The following is a 26,926-nucleotide window of genomic DNA, read 5'->3' on the forward strand; positions in this document are numbered from 1 at the left end:
ACGTTTATATTCGGCACAAAGCACAGCGAACGAACGAATTTTAGTATTAAAATGTAATCACACAAAAACAAACACGCACAGTACTTGCTCAAAAAAACAATGCAAAATCTAAAAGGGTTGGCCAATACACGGAAATAACCTCACTTCAATAAACATCATTCTTGTCGGTTTTAAACTTGCTTTTGCAGATTTTTTAAAACTCTGGTTAGCTTTGTCATCACTTACACAGCTTGCATAACATAGCCTGCACGTTGGTTAGACACAAACTCAACTGATACATTCATATATTGATACATTCAAGGAGAACATGGGAGTGTACTCAGAGGAGCAAGGCGAGCGCTTCCACCAGTATATACCAGAGGTGGGACAAAGTCATTGTTATGCAAGTCCAAGTCGAGTCGCAAGTCATCAAATTCATGACTCGAGTCTGACTCGAGTCCAAGTCACATGACTCGAGTCCACATCTCATAGGTGGGACAAAGTCATTGTTATGCAAGTCCAAGTCGAGTCGCAGGTCATCAAATTCATGACTCGAGTCTGACTCGAGTCCAAGTCACATGACTCGAGTCCACACCTCTGGTATATACTGGATTTTGAACGCATTAATTAATGTATTTTACTTTAACGTAGTCTTTTATTTGTTGCGTTTAATAACGATGATGTCGCACTGTAATACCCTCTACTCTTTGATAAGACAAATTGAGAAAGCATAAATGTCGTTATCTAGAACAGTTTTAATATTTTATCACAACTCTGAAGAGTTCGACTGAACCACAGTATTTATTTTCATATTCTTGGTTCTTTAGGTAAAGTCACGTAGAAGGGAAATAATAAAATAATAAAAATTAAACAATTAAATTATCACGACGTTTCGATTGCAACACAAACAATAATCATCAGGTGTGAAAACCACAGCAAGAAATTTTTAAACGTCGTGAGAATTGTATTGTTTTATTATTATTTAATTATTTCCCTTCTACGTGACTTTACCGAAAGAACCAAGAATATGAATCCCTGCAGTGACGAAAGCTTTAAATCGAAATTTATTTATTTTCAATTAAAGATTGCACATTACTGTCAACTTATACTGGCTTCATGTTCTTAGTGCTCATCAGCACGCCACAATTGTTTCATAATTTCCTTTAAGAGAATGAGATCACGGGCAGACGTTTATAAAGTCAACCCGTATTGTTGTTATGAGTTGGTATTTAAGTTAATTGCTCTTCATGTATAGTATACCAAGTTCGTGTTAAGTAAGTTAAGCATGGAGTAGAACGTGCAATGTGATTAGTGTGGCGTTACAAAACCAGCATAACTCACTTGTAACTTTAACTTCTTTACAGACCACTGCACACACACAAGATATGCACTCGGGCACATTGTACACAAATCTAGCTTTAACACCGGCACAGTAATAGAATGCAATATCGAGTCTCCTACCACATAATACACAAGAGGGATTCATTTCAACCGGGTCTCTCCCAAGTCGGCGACGCGTAAAATATGTTTTTACTCTGCACACCACATCCAGTATACCTATCGCTATGGCTGTGGTTACTAAAGTAGTCACGTACCACCCCACTCCAGTCTACCAGTGACCAGGCAAATATTCAGAGAGAAGGTTGAACCCTGAGTAAATATGACTCCAGCACAGGACACAATCTCGTGATTAGGCTGTTGGGTTTCACGTGTGGGAATCAGCTGGACTCCCTCTAAAGCTGCCCACAGCACAGTAATGTGTGCAGCACAATATTACTGCACTGTTACACACGCAAATTTATGAGCCATTGTGTGCATATGATACTCAACCATAGAAGAAAAAAACAATATAAGTGGGATGTAGTACAGCAAGTTGATTACCGGCCAATCTGTGCAAATATACAACCGCTTGCAGACTCAACATCTTTGTTCTGTACAGATACATTCAAGAATCTACTTGCTGTACTGCATCTCGTGGTCACCATGCAGTCATAGTTCACACCACCTTGTATTCCCAGGCAGTCTCCCATCCAGGCGATAACCAGACTCAGCCCTGCTTAGTTTCTGAGCTCTGCTAGGATAGGATGCGCCACATTCTGGGTGACTTGATCGTAGATTCCCCCCCCCCCCATCTTCATTGCCCCGGACCATAGAGAACTTGGCTGCAATGGGTCTGAATGAATACAACTGGCTTGCACTACAAACTCAACACGTTCATCATTAACATGGCATTGGAGAGGAAACGATATATTAGGTGACATTTTGGGCAACGGTCCTTCTGCATAGCAAAGAGATTCTAGATTTGAAGCTTTCGTGACTGCAAGGAATCATCTTCTTAGGTTTTTTCGGTAAAGTCACGTAGAAAGTAAAATAAAATAAAAACAAAAATCACGACGTTTCGGAGGCAACACAAGTCTCCGTCATCAGGTGGGACCGTCACAGCCAGATTAGCTGTATCAAGTGAGGCAATGATTCAAGATGTAATCCCTTAAAAGCGAGTTGAGGGGGGAGGGAGAGGGAGGGGGGAGCTCATCAGACTATGGTAGCCAATGAAAGGAACGTATCGGGAGGGAGGGGGGGCGAGGCCAAAAGGGTGGGCGATGGACGTGGAAGCGCTTGTGCGCAAGCGGCCAATTACTGCACACGCCAACACAATGGAGCGATTGTGCGCAAGCGACCAGCCACTGCACCCGCCAACACAATGGGCAGAGAGGAGGAGGGGAGGTCTAATACACATGATAGACAAAAGAACGAAAATGATGATGGGTACAAACTTAGGGGGAGCTCATCAGACTATGGTAGCCAATGAATGGAACGTATCGGGAGGGAGGGGGGGGCGAGGGGGGGCGAGGCCGTCCCCCACCCTTTTGGCCTCGCCCCCCCTCGCCCCCCCCCTCCCTCCCGATACGTTCCATTCATTGGCTACCATAGTCTGATGAGCTCCCCCTAAGTTTGTACCCATCATCATTTTCGTTCTTTTGTCTATCATGTGTATTAGACCTCCCCTCCTCCTCTCTGCCCATTGTTGAGGGATGTTGTATTACATTACATTTCGATATTTTACTAGGTTATTTAATTTTAGTGTGTCTTTCTCCTGATTTTCAGGCTTGCTTGCTGTGCCATCGTACTCGCAGCACCACGTTTTCTTTTGGACCACTCATTGATATGCTAATTTTTTCTAACCCCCCTCCCTCTCTCTGCCTCCGCCCCCCCTCTGTCTATTTAAGGCCACCCCACAGAGACGATCACCCCTCTCTGTCACCTGTGTTGCTCTCGCTATGTATGTATCTTGTGATATCTGTCTGCTAATATGTCTGTCTATAGTTTTCTGGTTAGATATTATGTCGCTATTTCATTATACCTGATGATGATTGCTTGTGTTGCAATCGAAACGTCGTATTATATTATTTAATTTAATTTATTATTTTATCTTTAGACGTGACTTAACCGAAAGAACCAAATAATAATTCCTGCAGTCACGAAAGTTCTAAAATTAAAATCGCTCCATTGTGTTGGCGTGTGCAGTAATTGGCCGCTTGCGCACAAGCGCTTCCACGTCCATCGCCCACCCTTTTGGCCTCGCCCCCCCTCCCTCCCGATACGTTCCTTTCATTGGCTAGCATAGTCTGATGAGCTCCCCCCTCCCTCTCCCTCCCCCCTCAACTCGCTTTTAAGGGATTACATCTTGAATCATTGCCTCACTTGATACAGCTAATCTGGCTGTGACGGTCCCACCTGATGACGGAGACTTGTGTTGCCTCCGAAACGTCGTGATTTTTGTTTTTATTTTATTTTACTTTCTACGTGACTTTACCGAAAAAACCTAAGAAGAGCAAAGAGATTCCTAGCAGAGAGATGCTATGAAGGGCCATTCCCCTAAACTTCACTCACGTAAATTTATATTTTTCCCTGTTGAGGGATGTCATTGACGGAATAGTTGCTTTTTGCCACGTGTGCTTGTGCACGATTGCCAAGACAGTTTGTCACAGATGTGTTTAAATTGTAATAGGTCCGATTTAACGGAAGCGATTTAATAGACACCAGTACTTGCAGTGGATCTGGTTGAATAGATTACACAAAATAATCACGAACATTTTTGTGGAGAATATATATAACAAAATAAGCAGACAATACACATCCTTCACAAAAACACATCGTGTGACAGAGGCCTTCATATTATGGAGACGTACCTAATTGAATAGAGTTGCCATGGCTGCAATTCAACACGGGTGACTTGTCACGGTGTTCAAAATCAGAATATTGATACTGGAGGAATCCGATGAGCTATGAAGCTCTTTTTCACGGATGTCCAGTATGGGCGGGTCAGCAAGTTACAACGGCAAATATAATCGATCTGATTGGATAGAGCTGAGTTGTGATGGCTGTGTGATTTAACACAGGTGTCTTGCCATGGTGTTGATTTAACAGATCTTATTGGATCGAGCGAACACAGCTGGCCCTCCGAGCACGTGACCCTCTCCACGCCTCACATGTTGGTCTCCAGGCTGCTGGCTGCGGTGGTGCTGCCGGTGTGTGGGACGCGTGCCCGGCAGCCGAGAGGCTCCTCGGGACAGATGGGCTGGTACATGGAACCCTTGCGGGGGGCGATGCCACCCACGTCTCCCTCCATGCCGGCCTCCGCCATCTCGAGCGCGTCCTGGCGCGCCAGCTCGTGCCGGGACAGGTGCTCCACGATGCCGGCGCCCAGCGAGTCGCCCAGCACGTTCGTGGTGGTGCGCAGTCGGTCCCTGCGCGCGGGCAGGAGGCGGTGGTGATGGTGGCGACGGTGGTGATAGTGGAGGTGATAGTCGTGGTGGTCGTGGTGGCAATGATGATCACGATTAAAGTGGTGATGGTGGTGGCCATGATGATGAAATGATTACGATTTTGCCCGTAGTGATTATGGTAGCAGTGATGTTTATGGTTATGGTGATGATGGTTGTGATGGTGGTGATGGTATTATGGTGGAGTAATAATGCATAGATTTGTTATCATGGTGGTGGTGGTCGTGTGATGATGGCAGCAATAATGATCATGATTGTATAGTGGTGGTGGTGGTGATGATGATAATTATTTAACGTGGTGGTGGAGCCGGTGGTGATTTCAGTATCAGTGATCATGATGGTGATGGTGGTGGAAGAGTGATGTTACGATGTAAATAATAATGACAGTGGTAAGTGGTGTTTGTGGTAATGGTGATGTAGTGTGAGAAAGGCAAGTGGGCATGATTGTCAGAGAGAGGCACTCAAATTCGAACATCAATTTAACTATAGCACTGAACGTGTAAGCAAAAGGGTAGTAAGAGGTGACTCAAGTGAGCGTGTGGGACAGCAAACGCCAACGAGTTGCAAGAAGATTGGGAGAAGATGAGGTGGAAGAAGTTGAAAACGTAGAACAGAGCTTTACATACCCACCCAAGATATGTATTTACGAGATGAGAGCCAAATTGAGCTGGATTGTTTAACATGAATCTGAAGTCTTGGCCGAAACGTCGTGAGAATTATTTTATTATGTTTCATTTTTATTATTTTATTATTTCCCTTCTACGTGACTTTACCGAAAGAACCATGAAGATGAATCCCTGCAGTCACGAAAGCTTTAAATCGAAAAAAAAAATGAATCTGAAGCTTCAGTAAATAAATAAGGATCGTTAACATTATGATCAGAGGCTTCGTTATAGTATCGCGATAGTCCGTAACATCACTATTCCACTCCATTGCAGCACAACAAGACATCGCTAGCGTGCTGATGGAGAGCCCGAGTATGATTTCACTGCATATTTCTCATAAATATAGCTTCAAACTCATTTCAGAAATCCATACACAGCTTAGGTGTGGATTCACCATAGATATTTGTAACTTCCTTATGGAAGGCCGCACAGCACTTTAAAATATATTTGTGCGGACCACACGTTGACACACACCCGAGCATGATCCAATAATAAACCAAGAAAATAGCATGCCTGTTAAACCAAGCTTAAAGATGCCTTTGCAGTGACAGTAGTGACTGAGTGCAATGAAACCCCAAACATGGAGTGGTGTCGTGAAGCCAAAAGCATTCCGACCTAGTCGTAGTGTCCGATTCGTGCAGCTAAGCCGCTTGCGGTGATGGAGAGATATAATTTGTAGGCCTCATGTGGCTATTGGCGTTGTGGGCCATATCTGGCCTGCGTGCCGTAGGTTATCAACCCACGGCCTAGGGCAGGGGTCGGCAACCAAAATAACAAGAAGAGCCATTTTTTTTTATTCCGTAAAAATAAAAAAAATAGATTTTTCACGAGCCGCAATGCACGTGAATAAGGTTACGACGAAGTAGCCCTTAAAGAGCCGCAGGTTGCTGACCCCAATGACCTCGGGGGTTGCAAGGGATGCATGCAAGCAACTGGCAGCCGGGAGGAATAAGATTTTATGAGATTCCGCTGGCTATGTGGGTCAGGAGTCAGAGACTGGGGGGCCAGTGAGTTCCCCCCCCAGCCCTGCTTTAAGTGGAAGGAGTGAGGAGGTGGAATGGGTGCAGAGATGCAGAAGAGTTCTTTAGGTGGAGATAGCGAGGAGGTGGTTGGGGACAAGGAGGAGGATGTGGAGTCCGAGGGGCAAGACGAGATGGGGAGGGAGGTCTCGGTGGAAGGAACCGATTGTATGGAGAGATCAGAGTGAGGAGACGGGAGCGGCACTCACAGGAACCAGTCCACGGCGATGATGAGGGTGATGTCCTCTGTGGGGAGCCCCACAGACGTGAGGACGATGATCATGGTGACCAGCCCGGCCTGCGGTATTCCAGCCGCACCGATGCTCGCAGCTGTGGCCGTGATACTGGGCCCCCGACGCACGTAACCGGCACACGAGGAGACAGAAGATCGCTCACTTAGTGCGGGTCGAGTGATGTGGCGAGCGCAATGCTGCCCTGAGCAACCTGTACCACAACATACAATGTTAGATGCTCAGTGAGAATCACATGATGATCATGGTGGTGGTTATGGTGCTGTGATGGTGATCTTAGTATTGGTGGTGGTGAGGGTAAGATTATGTTGATGATGGAATGATAGTGGTGCATTTTTAAAATTACAATTATGGTAGTAGTCGTGGTGTGATGATGATGATGATGGGAAGGTGAGGACGGCATGATGGAAGCGGTGTATGTATGTCGTAGGTATGTATGTTGAACTTCTTTCGCACCATACGTAGCCAACCGTGCTAATCGGAGGTGTTGGGAATAGATTTACTCATCAGTAATAGTTAATCGTCGTCGTTATCGCCGCACCTGATGGTGATGATCTGACCCAGGTTGAGCTCGTAGTCGTTGACCTGTGCTATGAAGATGGCCGCCACGGCCTCGTACAGCGCCGTGCCGTCCATGTTGATGGTGGCCCCGACGGGCAGCACGAAGCGAGTCACCCTCTTGTCCACCCCGAGGTTCTCTTCCAGGCACTTGAAGGTGACGGGCAGAGTCGCAGAGCTGGGGTGGGGGAGAGGGGGCGGAAATGGCCAGTGATTATCAAACGCACAATGTTATACAAGACAAAAATCCACCGTATAACCTTAACAGACTGTTGGGGCAAGTACTATGAAGGCCGGCACAGCATACGGTGGGGTGGGTGGCCAGCACCACGACTGACCGCCTTTGTCTCCCGCGTGGCGATGTTTACACACCGCACCCCGATCTTTCCCTGTCCTTGTCCCGACCATACCCCGGTCGCCCTGATCTTTTTCCTGACCCTGTCCCAGACCGTGCCCCCTCACCTGGACGAGGTCCCCAGGGCCGTGACGAGGGCCTGCAGGACTCCGCCGATGTACGTCCAGGGGTTGCGTCGAGTGAAGAGGAAGAAGAGCAGCGGCAGCACCACGAGGGAGTGCACGGCGAGGCCGGCGATCACCGTCACCGTGTAGAGGCCCAGCTGGCCCCCGACGGCGCCCAGGTCCTCCATCTCCAGGATGCGGCCCGTGATGAGGAACATGATGCCCACCGGTGCGTACCTGTTGGAGACGCACGCGTGTGTCAGTCCGGGCGTCGGGGGGGGGGGGGGGAGCTGTAGTGTAGTGGTTGGTGCGCCGCGCTACACAACCCGGTGCCCCGAGTTAAATGCTTGCTCACGGCCCAACACCAGTGACGATTATCTGAACTGAAATGATCCTGGGCCTCCCCTAGGTTGACTCAGCCTCAAATGAGTATAGTACCTGGTGCAGTGTGTAAACATCGCCACTGGGGAGACAAAGGCGGCCGGGTGTGGTGCTGGCCACCCACCCCCTCGTGTGCCGTGTCGGCCTTCATAGGTGCTCGCTAACAGCACATGTTACAAAATTCTGTTAAGGCTACACGGGGCATTTTTTTCTTCGTAAGTCCGGGCAAGGTGGTGTTCAGGGTTAGATTCCTCCATCGCCTTCAGAGATTGGGAATATTAAAGTGAGATGTGAGATCAATGGAAAATGCAGTGGCAAGAACATGCCGAGGTATCCTTGTACTGCTCGTGAAATGTAATACTACTTATGTACAGTCCCTTTGTCAATCATCTGTTGGATGAAGGCCTCCCCATGTCTTTGTGACTCTCCGTGTCTGTCTCTGTGCATTTCTCCTTGTCTGTTACTGTGCGTGTGTCTGTCCCTGTGCATGACTCTGTGTCTATGTGACCTCTCTGCGTGCGTGTCTCTGTACATGTTTCCATGTCTCTCGCTGTCTCCATTACTTGGGTCTGTGTCTCTTGTGCGTATCTCCCTCCGTGTCTCTCTCTGTGTCTCTCGCTGTGTCTCAATGGCTATATTTCTGTCTCTGTGCATATCCCCATCCGTATATCTCCATCTCTCCACGTATCGCTCTTCCTGATTCTCTTTCCACCTCTCTCTCGGTCCCCTCTACTTGCTGTCCATACAGACCCCCCCCCCCCAAACAAAGACAAAGGTCCCCCGTATAGCCTTAACAGACTGTTGGGGGCAAGTGCTGTTAGCGAGCATCCCCCCCGTGCCCCCCCGGCACAAACACCCCCCCCTCCACCCCGCACTCACCACATGATGATGGTGACGAGCTTCATGATGGTCTCGTTGAGGCTGTCGAAGAAGTCACGCACCACCTGCCCGCGCTCGCGCACGCTGCTCAACACCAGCCCGAAGCACATGGAGAACACCACGAGGCCCAGCACGTTCATGCCGTTGCTGGACCCCGCGGCGGGCACCAGCTCCTCCTCCTCCTCCTCGCCTGGGGCCGCCGAACCTGCCGGGTCGGCCTCCTCGGGCCGCATCGCCGCCAGCGCCGCCGTGGCGTTGAGCAGGAAGCCGGCCGCCTCCTCCGCAGAGGTCGCGTTCCCCCGGAGCAGCTCGGCCGTGGCGTTCATCACGGCCACCGTCAGGCTCAAGCGCTCGGTTGTTGCTGTTGCGGCAGTGGCGGTGGCTGCGGTGGCTGCGGTGGTGGTGGCGTGACCTCTTGGAATCTTCACCGTCTCATATTGAGTCTTGTACTGCGGTGTGGGTCGGTGTCGGAAGAGAAGGAAGGGGTGATGGGATTATGCACGCGTGAATGTACGTCGGAACTTCTTTTGCAGCGTGCGTGGACAACCGTGCTAATCGGAGGTGATTGGAAGCAGAGTGTCTGTGTACTGCATGGGAGGAAGCAGTGTAAATCATACATTGGTGATCTTTCTATTTAAAGCTTTCGTGACTGCAGGGATTCATCTTCTTGGTTCTTTCGGTAAAGTCACGTAGAAGGGAAATAAAAAATAAAAAACATTTTTTATTTTTAGATTTAAAGCTTTCGTGACTGCAGGGATTCATCTTCTTGGTTCTTTCGGTAAAGCCACGTAGAAGAAAAATAATAAAATAATAAAAGCAAAAAACAAAACATAATGAGAATTATTTATTATGTTAAATTTATTTTATTTTATTATTTCCCTTCTACGTGACTTTACCGAAAGAACCAAGAAGGCATTGGTGATCATGAGAATGATCTGACTCGATGATTGCGGAGAGCACCGGGGGCTCGGGCTGATGCGGCCAGTCACAATGATTTCACAATAGAATGGAGGGTGCTGTACAGACACACTGGGCATGGGTATTTTGTGGCGGCAGTCCACTGTCAGAGGCAAACAGGAACAGGTTTTGAGCCTGGACTTGAACCGGGGCAGGGAGTCGACAGCACAGACGGCTGCAAGAAGTGAAATTCAGACAATGGGGCCAGCAGAGGAGAATGAGCGACCTCACCTCCAAACTGACCGATGATACCTACAGCCATTGCATTGGGAAGCATGCACGTATGTACATAATATTTGTACTTCTTATATTCTATGTATGTATGCATTGTGCTTGTATAAATTATGTGCTGTGTCCCTCCAAGTATGAGTCTGTTGCAATATAGCAGTGGTACTGCACTGGAGGTGATAAATGAAGAATCTAATGGAGAAGACTGCAAACTGAGGCTAAAGATAAAATGTTTATCAACACAGATGTCAAGCGAAACGAAATATGTACGCAAGGCCGCACATAGGCAGAGGGGTGAGCAGGGCCCGGGGCAAATCGCCCCCCCCCCTGACGACTTCAAACTAAACCGAAATTGTTACAAATGACGGCGTGACATCAAAGGGCGGGGCCCCCCAAAGCGCGGGGCCCGGGGCTGTCGCCCCAATTCGCCGTGTGTCCTAGGCGGGGCTCTGTGCGTGTTGTTTCTGAAATGCATATCCTGCGCGAATACATGTCGCGTATACGCACGCATTACGTGTGTGCGTGTGTGTATGTCTGGACGGCAGGTGTTACTACACACCTGTTTGAAGCACGCCTCCACCAGGTTTGGGGGAAACATATTCCTGCGGGGCAGAGAGGCGAGAGACAAAGCGTGACGATGTGACCGAGATGAACGAATCAGACGGGCAGTGGCAATAGCCCTCTGTGTCACGTTACCATCTAAACCAAAACGAAACTAAATTTCTATTTAAAGCTTTCGTGACTGCAGGGATTCATCTTCTTGGTTCTTTCAGTAAAGTCACGTAGAAGGGAAATGATAAAATAATAAAAATAAAACATAATAAAATAATTCTCACGACGCTGTCTTTCCGACAGACCTGTTCTTCACCTGAGGACGGCTGCTTGCGTTGTGGCCGAAACGTCGTGAGAATTATTTTATTATGTTTTATTTTTATTATTTTATTTCCCTTCTACGTGACTTTACCGAAAGAACCAAGAAGAAAAAACAAAACTTTTTATTTTATTTGATGAGGTAAGACCCACTGAGCTAGAAACTGTAGCTTATTTTCAGAAGCGACCTGGTCACAAATGATAGCTCAACGAAGTGACTCATCGTGTGAAAATTTTAAAGGCATGTTCCTAAATGTGGAGGAAAAAACTGGAGGACCCGGAGAAAAATCCACGTGACCACGGGGAGAATATGCAAACTCCAAATATACAGCAGGCGTCAGGGTCGGGAACGTTTTGCCAGTATCCAAAATGATGAAAAAAACTAATAGTAGGTTTTACCTTTTTTGGCAATAAAACTGGTGCTAAGAGGTTCAAACACCAGAAAGATACCTTTTGCAAGGCATCGTTGCCTAAGGCATCGAGCCTGCATTGACCACACGTACGTGTGGCAAAACATGCAAACAAACATGTTCTGATAAATCACATACCCATTCCTCTTTGGCTCTTTCGGTAAAGTCACGTAGAAAAAAAATAAAATGAAAATAATAGAATACACGACGTTTCCATTGCAACACAAGCAACCGTCATCAGGTGTAAAAGAACGCAAGCTCGGAGAGAGACACACCTGATGACGCTTGCTTGTGTTGCAATGGGAACGTCGTGTATTCTATCATTTTATTCTATTTCTACGTGACTTTACCGAAAGAACCAAAGAGTAATTCCTGCACTCACGAAAGCTTCAGATCAAACATACGCACTGTCTTTGAAACTGATCGGCCTTCAGCATTTCTTCACGGCCTCATCTCGCCACCCCGGTGTGTTGTTTTATTTTTATTATTTTATTATTTCCATTCTACGTGACTTTACCGAAAGAACCAAGAAGATGAAGCCCTGCAGTCACGAAAGCTTTAAATCGAAATTTAACGCCAAAAAGGTCGAAGAGCGGCAACGAAGGCACCGCAATCATCAGAACCACGTTTAGCTCGCGTCGAGCTCAAATCCCAGAGCCGAGCTCCGACCGCACCGGATGAGGTCGAGGAACGCGTCGGCGGCGTGGAGTCGCTCCAGCTGGTTGTGCGCCCTGGGGGCATCGCGACCCCCTCGGCCGGGCTGGATGGCCATCACCATCACGATGCCCACGAAGACGGCGAGCAGCGTGGTGATCATGTAGTAGACGGCGGCGCGCACGCCCATGCGGCTTGACGCGTTGCGATCCAGCGTCGACATCCCTTGGAGATGGATGGGGGGTGGTGGTGGGGGGGGGGCGAGACGGTGTTTGTGTGTGTTAGCACGCTGGGCTACGAACCCGGCGACCCGAGTTCGATTCCAGGCTCACGGCTGCCGATGGTGACGACTGTCTGAACCGGTCCTGGGCCGTCTCCGAGGTCGTCTCAGCCTCAAATTGAAGTACCCGGTGCACTATGTATGTTGAACTTCTTTCGCACCGTGCGTTGCCAGCCATGCCAATTGGTGAGTAATCATCAGCGGTGGGGAGATAAAGGCGGCCGGGCGTGGTGCACCATTCCGGCCTTCATAGGTGCTTGCTAACAACACCTGTTCCAAAAGTCTGTTCAGGCTATTCGGGGGATCTTTCACACGGCACAGCAGGGGACACAGGCGGTGCATCCGCCAGTCTTATCAAGTCAGTCAACCCATGGCATCCTGGGCCTGCCCTGTGACCTGCCAGCAGCGAGCCTTCGACACTTCACGTGGCCTCCGAGTGCACCTGGCTTGGCACAGGCACGGCTGAGTTGGGGGAAGCGCATTTGCTGCTTGGTGCGATCACTCGGTTGGGGGAAAAGGCGTGGCAGCGCCCCCCCATGCCAATCAATGTTGGCACGTGGTTGGAAACGTTGGACCAACGTTAGCCCAACGTTCCATATTTGCTGGGTTGCTTCTGCAAAAATTCTGCAGACTATGCCAGCAAAACATAGCGCCTTCCTTTGTTACAGACTTGCTGCTCGCCATAAGACTGCTCACACCAAATTGTGCTAATGCTTTGATTTTCAAGAGCTGCTCGGTTTGAGCCCGGCGGCGGCCCTGGTTAATATTGCGTGCGTTATTAACCACGAGTTCAAACGTAGATCACAACACACCGTCTGCTTCACTGTGGACGTTGAAAATGCCGAGCGGCCATGCGTGCCGGCGTCACGATGCACACGTGCCGCACTTTAAGATGACACGGACCTCCGGCACACCACATCCACACCACATCCACACCACATCCACACCACATCCACACCACATCCACACCACATCCACACCACATCCACACCACATCCACACCACATCCACACCACATCCATTTCATGGACACCAGCACACCACATCCACACCACATCCACACCACATCCTTTTCATGGACACCACATCCACTTAACAGAAAAATCTACGGGATGTGGCTGCTAGTCACGTGCTACCTACTTCCAGCCTACCAGGATGCCGGAAAATATTCCCGGCACCCGGAACGCCACTTCCAGTATACACTTAGATATTGGGGGGGGGGGGGAGATGGGTGTCAGATCATCAGTACATGGAGTGGAAGATGGCAGCCTTCACACGCCCCGCTCTGTTAACATCGATCATCATTGATCAACCGGTCCCTAGACCAACAAAACAAGCACATGTAATATATTTCAATTTAAAGTTTTCGTGACTGCAGGGATTCATATTCTTGGTTCTTTCGGTAAAGTCACGTAGAAGGGAAATAATAAAAATAAAACAATAAAATTATCACGACGTTTCGATTGCAACACAAGCAGTCATCATCAGGTGTGAAAACCATAGCAAGAAATGGTTTTCTAAAATTTTCTAAAATTTTCTTGCTGTGGTTTTCACACCTGATGATGATTGCTTGTGTTGCAATGGAAACGTGAGAATTTTATTGGTTTATTATTATTTTATTATTTCCCTTCTACGTAACTTTACCAAAAGAACCAAGAATACACATGTATTATTATACATCTTTTTTTTAAACAACAGTCGCCCCCCCACCGCCTGAGCCCCCCCCCATTCCATGAGGTCTCCCTGGAAAGTGCCCAGCGCTTGGGTTCGCACCCGTGACGAGGCTGGAGACGATGAGCGGCAACACGAGCATGTGCAGCATGCGCATGAGCAGTTCTCCCGGGAAGAGGAAGTATCGCACCTCGCGGCGAGACAGCGGGTACACGCGCAGGCAGAAGCCCATCACGATACCTGCGGGCACAAAGACAAAGATTCCACCTCACCCCACCCCAGCAGCGTAGCCTTTAACAGACGGATGGGGCAAGTGCTATTGGCGAGTAGCAACCTATAAAGGCCCGCACGGCAACACAAGCGGGTTGGGTGGCCAGCAATTATGCCCGGCTGCCTTTGTCTCCCCCCGTGGCGATGTTTGTTACGCACCGCGCATCAGGTACTCATTTGAGGCTGAATTGGTCGATGGGAGGCCCAGGATTGGGCGCGCACGCACTCGGGGGATGGAGCTGTGAGCCATGGAGGTAACGAGGAGAGGCAGTGACATTTGGGTGATGTCTTTAATAATGTATCACTCTCAACTTAGCTTTCAGCTTCACCCGAGCTGCCACGCTAATCCATACTTTAAGCCTAATCCTACCTCTGACTCTTAATTGCCTTAAGTTCGAACAATAACACTTTCCCATGGGCATTGGAATATGGGCGTCGTGCTACTCAGAGGGTGAGAAGAGCACACGCACTGAGATGTGTGCGGCATCACTGTGTGCCAGTGTCACTGTGTGTGTCTGAGTACGTGGTACATCAGCACTAGGGAGACAAAGGCGGCCGGGCGTGGTGCTGGCCACCCACCCCCTCGTGTGCGGTTCCGGCCTTCATAGGTGCTCGCGAACAGCACTTGCTCCAACAGTCCGTTAAGGCTATATGGGGGATCTTTGTCTTTGGTGCAGTGTGTAAACATCAGCACTGGGGAGACGAAGGCGGCCTTTGTGGGCCGTGCCGACCTTCATAGTTCCTCGTTCACATCAGTTGACCCAACGGCCTGCTAGAAGCTACACGGGAGATCTTGTGTTTGTGTCTCTGTGCCAGTGTTGCTGTGTGTGCGTGTCTGCATTGCTGTGCGTGTCTCCGTCTGTACCACCGTGTGTGCCTCGTCAATGTGTGTTACCAGTATCACTGTGCGCGCCCATCACCGTGTGCCAGCGTTACTCTGCGTGTGTCAGCGTTGCTCTATGAATCGGCATCTCTCCGTGCGTGTCAGCGTAGTCGTGCGTGTCACCGTGCCCCGTGGAGTCACCGCATTTATAATTCATGGGTCTCTCCGCGGTGCCTGGCGCCATTCAAATGTCACCCGTGCGTGCTTATTGGGGTGGGTGGTCCCCCCTTCTCCTGTGGTGCACCCATGGCGGGTGTCCCTCTCCCATTGACTGCCAGCACCGCAAAGTTAATTGAGTTTAAATCTGAACTCTGAATTCACATTTCCTCTGTTGTTTGGATAGTCCTGTATCTAACCTATAAACAGTGCCGGATTAAGCTCGTGCGGGGCCTGTAGCATATGTTATAAAGGGGCCCTAAAAACACATAAGTATTAAAATACACACATCTTTTACTTGCATAGTAAAGTAATCGTCTTTTTTCATTTGCTATACAGCCAGATAATACGACAAATCGCTAACCTTAAACACCCAGTCGTTCATAAAAGTCGAAGGCAGTATAGTACTATAGTAATAGAGCAAGTGCAGAATCACTGAATCGGAATTGATAGCTTGAAAGCATTTAGCGCGGGGTCCTTGAAAGTGCGGGGCCCGTAGCATTTGCTACTTTTGCTACGAGGAAAATCCGGCATAGCCTATAACCCGACGAAAATTCAAAGCCCGTTTGTCAATCCACTGCTGGATGAAAGCCACCCCATTCCGCGTCGGTCATGGGGGTTGCTTGACCATACTTCACCATGCTGGACAGTGCGAAGTAGAATTCAGGACCGGTTTGAATATCACTCGTTGCCCACGTTAGCCTGGGTAACCGGGTTCATTTCACCGTGCGCTAACCACTGTGCCACCGCTCCCCCCCATAATCCCATCTCAGTTTCAATCTCAACTCAAGATTAATGTCTCCTCTGTTGTTTGGTTCATACTCAAATTCACGTATGGAGTCTCATCATAATTTTCGTTTTGTCAACGCAATTGCTGCTGGAATCCACACATTTTAGTCCTCATTTTATTGCGGGTCGACTCAAACCTTTTGCGATAAGAGCTTAGATGTCACTTGTGGTCACGAATCAAAGCCAGGTCGCCGAGATTGTAGCACACAACCTGCGAACCACTTCACTCTGGCTCATACTTACACGCAAAAAAAATCCCCCGTATAGCCTTAACAGCCTGTTGGGACAAGTGCTATTACGGAGCACATATGAAGGCCGGCACGACCCACAAGGGGGTGAGTGGCCAACACCACGTCCGGCCACCTTTGTCTCTCCAGTGGCGATGTTTACACATCGCACTAGGCAATAATTTGAGGCTGAGTCGACCTAGGGGAGGTCCAGGACCGGTTCAAATAATCGTCACTGGTGTTTTCTAGTGTTGCCGGGTTCGTAGCACAGCGCGCAAACTACTACACTACCGCTCCACCACGGACACAATCCCACGGACACAATCACACGGACACAATCACACGGACACAATCACACGTACACAATCACACGGACACAATCCCACGGACACAATCACACGTACGCGCGTACGTACGTACCCAAGACGACTCCCAGCAGGGTGAAAATGACGAAGGCGTTCCGGGCGAGGAACCTCCTCAAGGCCGCCACCGTCAGCCCCCGCATACATTTGCTCGCCATGGCTGTGCGAACCCTCACCCCGTCGCGAAAACGAGGCCGTCCCGCCGGGACCCCCGCAGAGCCCCCCTCGGTGCCAGGCATGATGATGATGATGAGGCCCACCCCTCCCTCCTTAATTTGAGGAGTGGATTGGACGATCGGTGGATCCGATCGCTCAAGGCTAACCGATGTCGATCCGGCAGATAGATGCCACCAGCAGATTGGTGCCACCAGCAGATAGATGCCACCAGCAAACAGGTGCCACCACCTGGATGGGTGAAGGCAGGGGTGTGCAAACATTTATGAGACTTTCAAATACCACCGCCCAAAACCACCATAACCCGAGCGCAGCTCTTCGTTGCTATACGCGTCTTGAAAAACGCGGTTGCACTTCGTCGTTATTTAAGTTGCTGATATGTGCGGGGAGCTTTTTACTTACTGGAGGGTGAGTAGGACTTCTAAATGACATTTCACGAGGTACATTAACACGAACCTCGCCGCTACCCAACAAGCAAGCGGCGTATAATGCGCGCACTGACCAAAATTAGAAGCGCAGAGTTCTTCCCAGGACGAAGATACCCACCTCTGCTACCTGATTAGCGCGGCTAATATTCTTGTAAGTGACGGGCAAATTTCGTTAGTTTATGGGCCGTTGTTTTATAAGGGGCAGCCTCACGTGGCCGTGAGAAACGAGGCTGTGCGCTGTATCCGACCCACGGGCCGTAGGCTACCAGGACTTTTTCACTCAACAATAAATATATTTCTTACGGCGCTTTACTCTAAAACAATGCCGTACGAAAGAAATAAGAAAACTGTCAAACTACACGAATCTTAAAGTGAATGTACACTTTTCTATAAAAAGGATCCTTCATTTACAAAAATGAACACATTTCTTTTTTACATACAAATATTGTTTCGTGAAATATTTGAAAGAAACAAAAGCTTGCAAAGTGGGTGTCTCACGCACATCGTGATCTCTTGATGATCCACTAACCCCATCTCCTAATGGCCGGGTCGCAGGCGTGCACCACCACACTCGTCCACGGCGTGGAGCACGATGACAGTTCAGCTGTTCATCTTCTTGGTTCTTTCGGTAAAGTCACGTAGAAGGGAAGTAATAAAATAATAAAAATAAAACAATAAAATAATAGATTTAATTTTATTTTATTACTTCCCTTCTACGTGACTTTACCGAAAGAACCAAGAAGATGAATCCCTGCAGTCACGAAAGCTTTAAATCGAAAGTTCAGCTGTTGTTCTTGCCATTGTTGTTGTCATTGTTGTTGTATGTGAATGTTAATAGCTCTTGACCCCGAATTAGGCCGACAGCTTGTTTATGGGGTTTTGCTGGGTAAACAAAAGGCGCTAAGTATGGGACCCCCGGCAGAGTGGCGTGGCACTGACCTTACATCAATGCGCCACGTGTGATGTATAAATGATCACACGACACGGGATGGACGGAGTGATGAAGCGATGGAGCGATACGGAGGGATGAAGCTTGGAGGTAGTAGGGAGGATGGACAGAAGACCTTGTCCCATTGCTGTGGAAGAATATTGGTGCTGGATACAATCACGTTTATAAATGTGATTTGTTAATTTTTTTTATCCTTACCACCCGTGTATCGATAGCTCGATTTTAATGTGAAATTTAACTCAGGGACTGTGTGTTGTTGTCTTGGTGTGGTCTGGGACTGTTTTGTTGTTTTTCTGTGTTGCCCAAAAAGCTTGCATTTAGTGTTAACAAAACATCATCACGAATTTCTGTACTTGTGCAATTTGTACTCATATGCTTTATTTGATACTTAGTTATTTATTTTTCGTGATGTGCTTTATTTTTCTGGATTTTGCACTCCCATCGTTAGTCTTTTTTCTAAGTTGTTTTATTGTTTATTGTTGCAACCTGCTGATCCGCCCCTACTGGAACATCTGTGAACTTTATCGCTCATCGGATTTTTCCAGTCTAAATAAAGATTCTAATGAATAATTTACCGGGGTATTAACTCGGTTCGCCGCCCATGTTGGGCATTTCACAATGGATACTAACCTTGTTCTGTGTTTATTTATACGTATCGACTTAAATGTAGAAGACTTAATAATAATAATTATTATTTTAAAAAATACTGCTGTGTGTCAGTGGCGCACCCAGAAAGACATTCAGAGGAGGCAAATGAGGACTTCCCATGACTTAGAAACTTTACCTAAAATGAAATGAACAGCAAGAAGTCAAAATTATTTACCTATAATTTAACATTTCAAACAAACAAAAACATTATTAATCACACAAGGACCATCTTAACAATTATGAGCGAGGAGGAATTGCCCCCTTTTGCCCCACCGGCGTCACCTCTGAAGTGCGTAAAGCCTCTTCACCTATATTCCACCAGTGCATACTATCCATGTAATAGTGTGTTTTATACATATCTTTAATAACGTGAATAGTTTCGAAAAATTGAATGGAGATTGCTTAACGAACACGAACAACTTGCACGGCACATATCACGACTTCGTTACTAACACGGCCGCAGTGCGCACGTAGCCACGATGTCCTCACCTCGCCCAGCGGTGATGTCCTCACGACCTCTTGCACCCACTCCGGTCCACGACAAGTGTGAACTCTCGGTCCACGTGGGGACAAGAGCCGGGGATCGTCTTTCTCCGAGAACCCTCGGCCACCAGCACCAGCAGCACCACCACCACCAGCACCGTCTCCTCCTTCTCCGCGGCTCCCACTCAGGATCCGTGTGGTTCCTCCTCTGCTCCGGACCTCCTCACCGCACGTTAAAGGTCAGCACATCAAACCACCTCCTGCGCACCGCGGCCGGGTCCTCATTAGCACAGCAAAGAGGAGGTGGGGGGGGCAGCGGGCGAGAAGGATTTGGCCGGGGATGGCAGGAGGAGGAGATGGGCAGGTGCCATCTGTTTTGGGGTCTGCATCTAATTTGATGCTAATTGAGCACTAATCGCCTATGGACAGATAGCATTTGAATGTGCCTGAGATCTCGGAAGCTAAGCAGAGTTGAGCCAGGTTCGTGCTTAGATGGGAGACCACCTGGGAATAGCATCTGTTGTAGGCATGGGTTGCGAGTTGGTCAAGAGATGGAAGTACAGAAATGGATTATTGAATCTATCTGTTAGGAGATGTGTGCATCGCTCCCCTTGTATGCGGGTAAATCTTCTAAGGTGACTGACTCCAGTTTCCTCCCAAACACATTACTATTATGAAACTGTGAAAATATTCCAATGCAGGACACCCCTGAAAACATTTTGAGACTCGATGAGGATGCCGTGAGTACCAACAGGGCATCATTATTCATTGTAATAATGATTCAGAGCCAGTTAGGTTGGTGGCTCATGCTGAGATGATGCACGTGTGAGGCACCCACCTTCAGGGCAATGATATGGTTGGAACTTGCTCACCTGATAAAGTAAAGAAAGTAGGTTACAATAGCCTATACGTATCGTGTGGGTTTAGCATCAAGACTTGTAATCGGCACTTTGGAAGCAAAGATTGGTGGATCTCATACATTTGTAAACCTCCCAAACCCAATGGGCTGAATCAATCTGTGCGGACCTGTGTCATCCCGCCCAGAGCCGGCCCAGCCACTAAGCGACCCTTGCAATTGCAAAGGGCCCCGTGGCCAGCAGAGGGCCCCCCTAGAGTCACTGCTAGCTAGTGGGTGAAAAAAATCATACATCAAAGGGGCCTCCAACCAAATTTTGCTTAGGGCCCCCAAAGGTCTAGGGCCGGTTCTGATCCCGCCCATATGTGTGGTGGTCTACCTCTTGAAACTCCGGATTCCTCCCACACACGGAGAAAAATACAAAACTGGGCCAACCATGCCGTGTAGCAGGACCCTCCTGAAAAAAGCCTTGATGAGACTCGCTGAGCCTCTCCATTATATACACTGGACATTTGTGAAAAAGAGCTTCATAGCTCATCGGATTCCTCCAGTATTAAATACATATTCAGATTCTGATAAAGATTCTGATATACACGGTGCCACGGTGGCGAGATGTTAACTACCTCGCCTGGTATTTCAGGAGGTCGTGGGTTCGATCCCGACCTTGACGCCTGCTGTATATTTGGAAGTTGCATGTCTCTCTCTCCGTGGTCGTGTGGATCCTCTGGTTTTTCCCCTCCACATTTAGAAACATGCGTTCAGAGTATTTGGCTGCTACACATTTCCACGTGATAAGCCACTTCGTTGAGCTATCATTTGTGGCCAGGTGGCTCAGTGGGCCTTACTTGGTAACATTTGTTTTAGTCTATGTTGAAAAAAATACGCGACATACCGAGTCATCATTATGAATGTCGTGAGATTTTTCGATTTAAGTAGCGAGAATAATTAAATGATATTATTATATTATTTTATTATATTATTATTTTATTATGTTTTATTTTTATTATTTTATTACTTCCCTTCTACGTGACTTTACCGAAAGAACCAAGAAAATGTCGTGAGACTCACTTGCCCAGCTCAGGGCAGGAGCAGCAGCAGGTGCAGCAGGTGCAGTCGGATGGGTGGTGGGAACTCCGTCAGCGCGTCCCGGTGCTGTGGCGATGGTGGTGGAGGTGGCGTAAGGAGCAGACCCGGGTCACGCACCATTCCTGGCCGGGCACGCGCCTTGCTCCACGTGGCACGCGCCCTGCACCACGTGGCACGCGCCTTGTACCACGTGGCACGCGCCTCACCCAGCAAATACGATCACCTCCACCCAAGCAATGGCACAGATCCCCCGGAGAGCCGTTAAACAGAACTTCACCGCAGACACGCAACCCCGCTGTGTACCTACACGGACAAAACGTGTCTCCTGCAAAGAATCTGCAGTGGAGGCTCTGGGTGTTGGTGTTGGTGGTGATGGTAGTGGGATGTAGATTTTGCTGGTGGTAGTAGTGCTGGTGGTGTTGGTGTCAGCTGTGAGGATGGTGGCGATGGTCGTCTGATTTGCGAGTGGCTGGTTTGGTGGATTTTATGCTCTGGGGCAGGCTGGGGAGTCGAACCCATGCGCCCCACACGTGCCTTACTTGCATTGAGTGAGTCACCGTTGGCGATGAGAGAAATCTGCGGAAGTTACAAAATCACAACGTGCATTCGATGGCGTAATTTGGTTTGTTCAGAGATCGGTTAAAATGTTCTAATTATTTTTTTCTGATTAAGTCCAGTTTTATCTTTGTTCTGGTGATACAGAAGATCCTGTTTTATAGTGCTGATTTACCCTGCCAATTGCTTCATGTATGTTGAATTTCTACGTACGGTGCAAAGGTAGTTCAACATACATATATACAGCTGCCAAATTCTCTGGGTTTGCATTTCCAAATAGGAATCGTAACTTTACTAACTAAAGTAAAATGTATTCCTTCTCAGCATCCTCTTAGAGTTAAATGTCTTTCCTGCACTTAGACAATAAAGTGATTTAAACGTGTCCTCTCCTTTGTTTGGAATTAAAATTAAAGGAAGGGTTACAGTTTGTTATCCAGGCAATGGATTTTCCATTCTCTTTTGTAATCAAAATTTATTCGAGCAAAAAACGCTAAAAAGTTAACGTATTATACACTGTAAGTAATATATATTACTGTGTAATTACGTATGGCTTTTTTTGCCAATCCACGGGTGCATGAAGGCATATGTCAGTCGCAGGGATTGTTTCTCATTGCAGGACCGCTGATATTAGCTGTGGCTGGGAATTGAAATCGGCTCACCTGGTTGAAAGTGGAGCGCGTGAATCACTGCCACCGTTTCGTCCCAGTCGTATTTAGACACTAAACAAAAGTTAATTACATTGTACTGTGAAAGGCAGATTTTTTTTAAAAATAACACTCAGGTGAGAGCCCATTGAGTCAAGAAGTCTCTCCATCAAGGGGCACTTGGTTAACAAAGGCACACATACAATAATAGGTACGGCCAAAACACGATAAATGTCAAATTCCGTAGATGCGATGTCAACTGTATATTTGATAGAGGAAAATATGAACACAAATCCGTGATGTAAACAAGGAAGGGGAGCGCTTCCAAGGATTTCTACTTTAATCTTATGCCTACCGCGGAACCCCCACCACCATCAACCCTCCTGGCTCCCGGATCGAACTGGAGATTTCACCGAGCCCAGTATTAGCCTCGTGGGATCCGGTCAGCACCTGGTCCCTGCAGGTTTGTCCTGCTCCCAGCTCACCCCACTATCGATAATAAATAAATAAAAGCCCACCGATAAGTGGCTGAGTCTCTGTTTATCAGAGCACTCATCATGACCACGTCAGGGAGGCCCTGAGTCAGCCACTGCTAAGCCAAGTCTCGGTCTAAACTCGATTGCCAATAACGGCGCAACGTGCAGGATTAATGGCGTGAAAATCACGCGAATTTAATTAAAGCATTGCAATCTTATATCCACCCAACTATTGGATCCCGACTCAAGTACTAAACCAACTGCTTGGCTCATGTGTATTTAAACATTCCGTTTTTAGCACAAACAGAATCGCGTCCCCTTTGCTGAAGGGAGAAAAACCCCTAACCACGATTTTTTCGGGGTGTCTCGTAGCGACACGATTAACACATTCCTGCGGAGGGAGCTGGTAGGAACGTTGGGTTGCTCGATCAATGGCCAGGGTCAACGGCGGCGTGGTGTATTACGCAAATATGGCCGACTGTGAGGGCGGGCACAAGCCGGTGTGAGTAGGTTAAACGTTGAGTTTTATAAGGGCACCACGGGGTGACCATCCCCTCCCCACCCAGCCCCACCCCTCCCACCCCCCACCCAGCCCCTCCCCACCCTCCCCACCCAGCACCTCCCCACCCTCCCCTCCCCACCCAGCCCCACCCCTCCCACCCAGCCCCTCCCCACCCAGCCCCTCCCCACCCAGCCCCACCCTCCCCACCCAGCCCCTCCCCACCCTCCCCTCCCCACCCAGCCCTTCCCCGCACGACGGACGGACACAATAATCCCCTGTGGGCTGGTGTAACCAGGAGGTTCCTACCAGTATTATCGATATATCGCTTAGACATTCTCGGGGCTGTCCAGCCACCGACGGGCACGCGCTGGTATCGGCTGCCCCCCTCATCAACACCTCTCCCTCGCGAGAGGCTGCCCGTGTGTGGGATACTCCTCTGGTTATACTGGTAGGAACGAAGTGAACCAGCCTACAATAGATTATATCGTCCGTCCGTCCGATGTCCGATTAGGTGTAGCAACATCGCCCCCTACTGCAAACACTTGGCAGGACCCTACAAAAACCTTTAGACTCAGTGAGGCTTTCCTGGCTAAACAAGTGTAACATTCCCTTATAATTCCCTGAGATAGTTTTTAATTAAAACATTTAAATTAAAAATTAACTCACAGCGGCCTAAAGCCTACAGCTAGGCCTAAAGCCTAGAACTAGGCCTCAAACTCTCCCTTCGTATCGTATTTGTTCGTTCCTACCAGCCCACCCCGCAGGGACCTGTTAAATATTAGGGATGTCCCGTGTCACCTCCGAGCACAAAGACAAAGACCCCCCCCCGAACCCCCCCGTATAGCCTTAACAGAGTCTAGGGGGCCGTCCATAAATGACGTCACGAACCTAGGGGGGGGGGGGGGGTCAGACATTTGTGACGATGTGTGACGAGGAGAGGGGGGGGGGGAGAAATGTGACGTCACATCAAAATGAGCAACTTAAAAAAAATATAGACAACACGTTCTACTTAATTGAATAGACTTTTTAATGTTTTCTCCTACAACATCAGAGTGCAGCGGCACATTAAATACACAATACAATGACAATAGTTTAAAGCGATTTGAAGCGTGTTTTATATTTTTTTTGGGGGGGGCAGAGCTTTGTGACGTCATATTTGAGGGGGGTCTGACTTTTTGTGACGCCATGTGACGAGTGGGGGGGGTAAGAAATCGTCCAAAATCGCGTGACGTCATTTATGGACGGCCCCTCTAGGGGCAAGTGCTGTTAGCGAGCACCTATGAAGGCCGGCAAGGCACGCGTAGGGGGTGGGTGGGTGGCCAGCGCCCGGCCCGGCCGCCTTTGTCTCCCTCGTGGCGATGGTTTACACACAGCGCCAGGTAGAGTGCTCGTTTGAGGCTGAGTCGACCTCGGGAAGACCCACTCCCGGGTCACGCACACACACATGCACACACACACGCACGCACACGCGCACACACACACGCACGCGCACACACACGCACACACGCACACACACGCGTTTGACGTTTTAAAAGACCTGTCAGCTGTTGCTCTCCGTCACCACTTTTATGTCGCACTGTCTGATACTTGTGGCTCACGTTATCGCGTCTGTCTCTACCACCCCCCCCCCTTGTGTCTATTTCCGTGGCTGCCCGTGTCTGTATGTTTCCGTAGTGCGTGCGTTTGCGTAGCTGCGTCACGAACCCGACCACTAGAGTTCGATTCCCACTCACGGCCAAGGGGCCGTCCATAAATGACGTCACGCGATTTTGGACGATTTTTGACCCCCCCCCTCCCCTTCGTCACACGGCGTCACAAAAAGTCAGACCCCCCCCTCAAATATGACGTCACAAAGCTTTGCCCCCCCCCCCCAAAATAAAACATGCTTCAAATCGCGTTAAACTATTGTCATTGTAGTGCGTATTTAATGTGGCGTTGCACTCTGATGTTGTAGGAGAAAACATTTATTAATAAGTCTATTTAATTAAGTAGAACGTGTTGTCTATATTTAAAGTTGCGCATTTTGATGTGACGGCACATTTCTCAACCCCCCCCCCCCCCTTGTCACAAATGTCTGACCCCCCCCCCCCCTAGGTGCGTGACGTCATTTATGGACGGCCCTTATGACATCCGAATCGATCCCGAGCCACACTCCTTCACCAACCCGGACTCACAATCGCGGTGAATTATGGCCAAACAAATCAAAACAACCGCAGTGAGCCCGCCACGGCTTGGGTGGGGGAGGAGGAGGTGTGAGGGTGACTGCAGGGATTCATCTTCTTGGTTCTTTCGGTAAAGTCACGTAGAAGGGAAATAATACAATAATAAAAATACAACATAATAAAATAATTTTCACGACGTTTCGGCCACAACGGCTGCTTGCGTTGCGGCCGGAACGTCGTGAGAATTATTTTATTATGTTTTTTTTAATTGTATTATTTCCCTTCTACGTGACTTAACCGAAAGAACCAAGAAGAGGTGTGAGGGTGTTTGGGTTTCATCCAGCAGTGGATCGACGCAAGGCCGTAGCCATGGAGTCAACATTGGGGGGGGACCCAAATCTTCCAGGGTGTCTGGGCCACCCCCCCCCCCCCCAGAAAATAAAAAATCTAAATTTGAAAACGAATTTCGTGCCTAAAAAAAAAAATGTCACTGACACATGGGATTGACTTTTTATTTATTTTTGTTACAATAATGTCTAATAGTGTATTGTATTACATTCCTCTGTTTTTCACCTTTTCTTGTTTCATTGTATGTAATGGCAGAGATTAGGGATTAATAACGTACAACCATAATCATATCAACAGAAATCTATTTTATAGCAATATATTGGGGATGACATTTTGAGCATATTTGAATTATAATATATATTGGGGGGGGGATGTGCCCCCCTCCAATATATATTATAATTACGGCCTTGGATAGACGACACGGGGGGGGGGGATAAAGATAAAGATCCCCCGTATAGCCTTAACAGACTGTAGGGGCAAGTGCTGTTAGCGAGCACCTATGAAGGCCGGAACGGTATACGAGGGGGTGGGTGGCCAGCAACCACGCCCCACCGCCTTTGTCTCCCCAGTGGCGATGTTTACACACCACACCAGGTACTCATTTAAGGCTGAGTCGACCTAGGGGATGCCCAGGACCGGTTCAGATAATCGTCACTGGTGTTGGCCGTGAGCGGGAATCGAACCCGGGTCGCCAGGTTCATAGCGCAGCGCGCTAACCGCGACACTACCATGTAGGCACACACACACACCACGTGCTCGGTGCCTTTGGCACCTCCCACCCGCGTTACCAGCGGCAGCCGACCAATCACCGGGCTCAGTCTCACAAGACGTAACGACAACAACAACAACAGTGACGTCATCGTCGTCATCATCGCTGTCGCTA

The 26,926-nt window shown here is 48.5% G+C and overlaps 1 protein-coding gene across 2 annotated transcripts; it reads right to left on the minus strand.

Annotated features, from left to right (window-relative positions):
- Positions 1-3,756: 3,756 nt before the first annotated feature.
- LOC144941107 (excitatory amino acid transporter 1-like) lies at positions 3,757-19,679 on the minus strand. Of its 2 annotated transcripts, XM_078867598.1 has the most exons (11): positions 19,421-19,679; positions 17,864-17,956; positions 16,791-17,137; positions 14,148-14,285; positions 12,115-12,319; positions 10,720-10,762; positions 8,976-9,424; positions 7,719-7,952; positions 7,240-7,434; positions 6,657-6,791; positions 3,757-4,727 (listed from the first exon to the last, which is right to left on the minus strand). In XM_078867598.1, exons 2-11 carry the CDS (start codon positions 17,866-17,868, stop codon positions 4,466-4,468), a joined length of 2,013 nt encoding a protein of 670 aa, XP_078723724.1. In that variant the 5' UTR covers positions 17,869-17,956; positions 19,421-19,679; the 3' UTR covers positions 3,757-4,465. The 2 variants fall into 2 exon arrangements, with proteins under 2 accessions (XP_078723724.1, XP_078723725.1); XM_078867599.1 differs by lacking the exon at positions 17,864-17,956.
- Between the last annotated feature and the right edge of the window lie 7,247 nt (positions 19,680-26,926).

The sequence above is a fragment of the Lampetra fluviatilis genome, chromosome 24, assembly GCF_964198595.1.
Source record: "Lampetra fluviatilis chromosome 24, kcLamFluv1.1, whole genome shotgun sequence".
Classification (NCBI taxonomy): Eukaryota; Metazoa; Chordata; class Hyperoartia; order Petromyzontiformes; family Petromyzontidae; genus Lampetra; species Lampetra fluviatilis.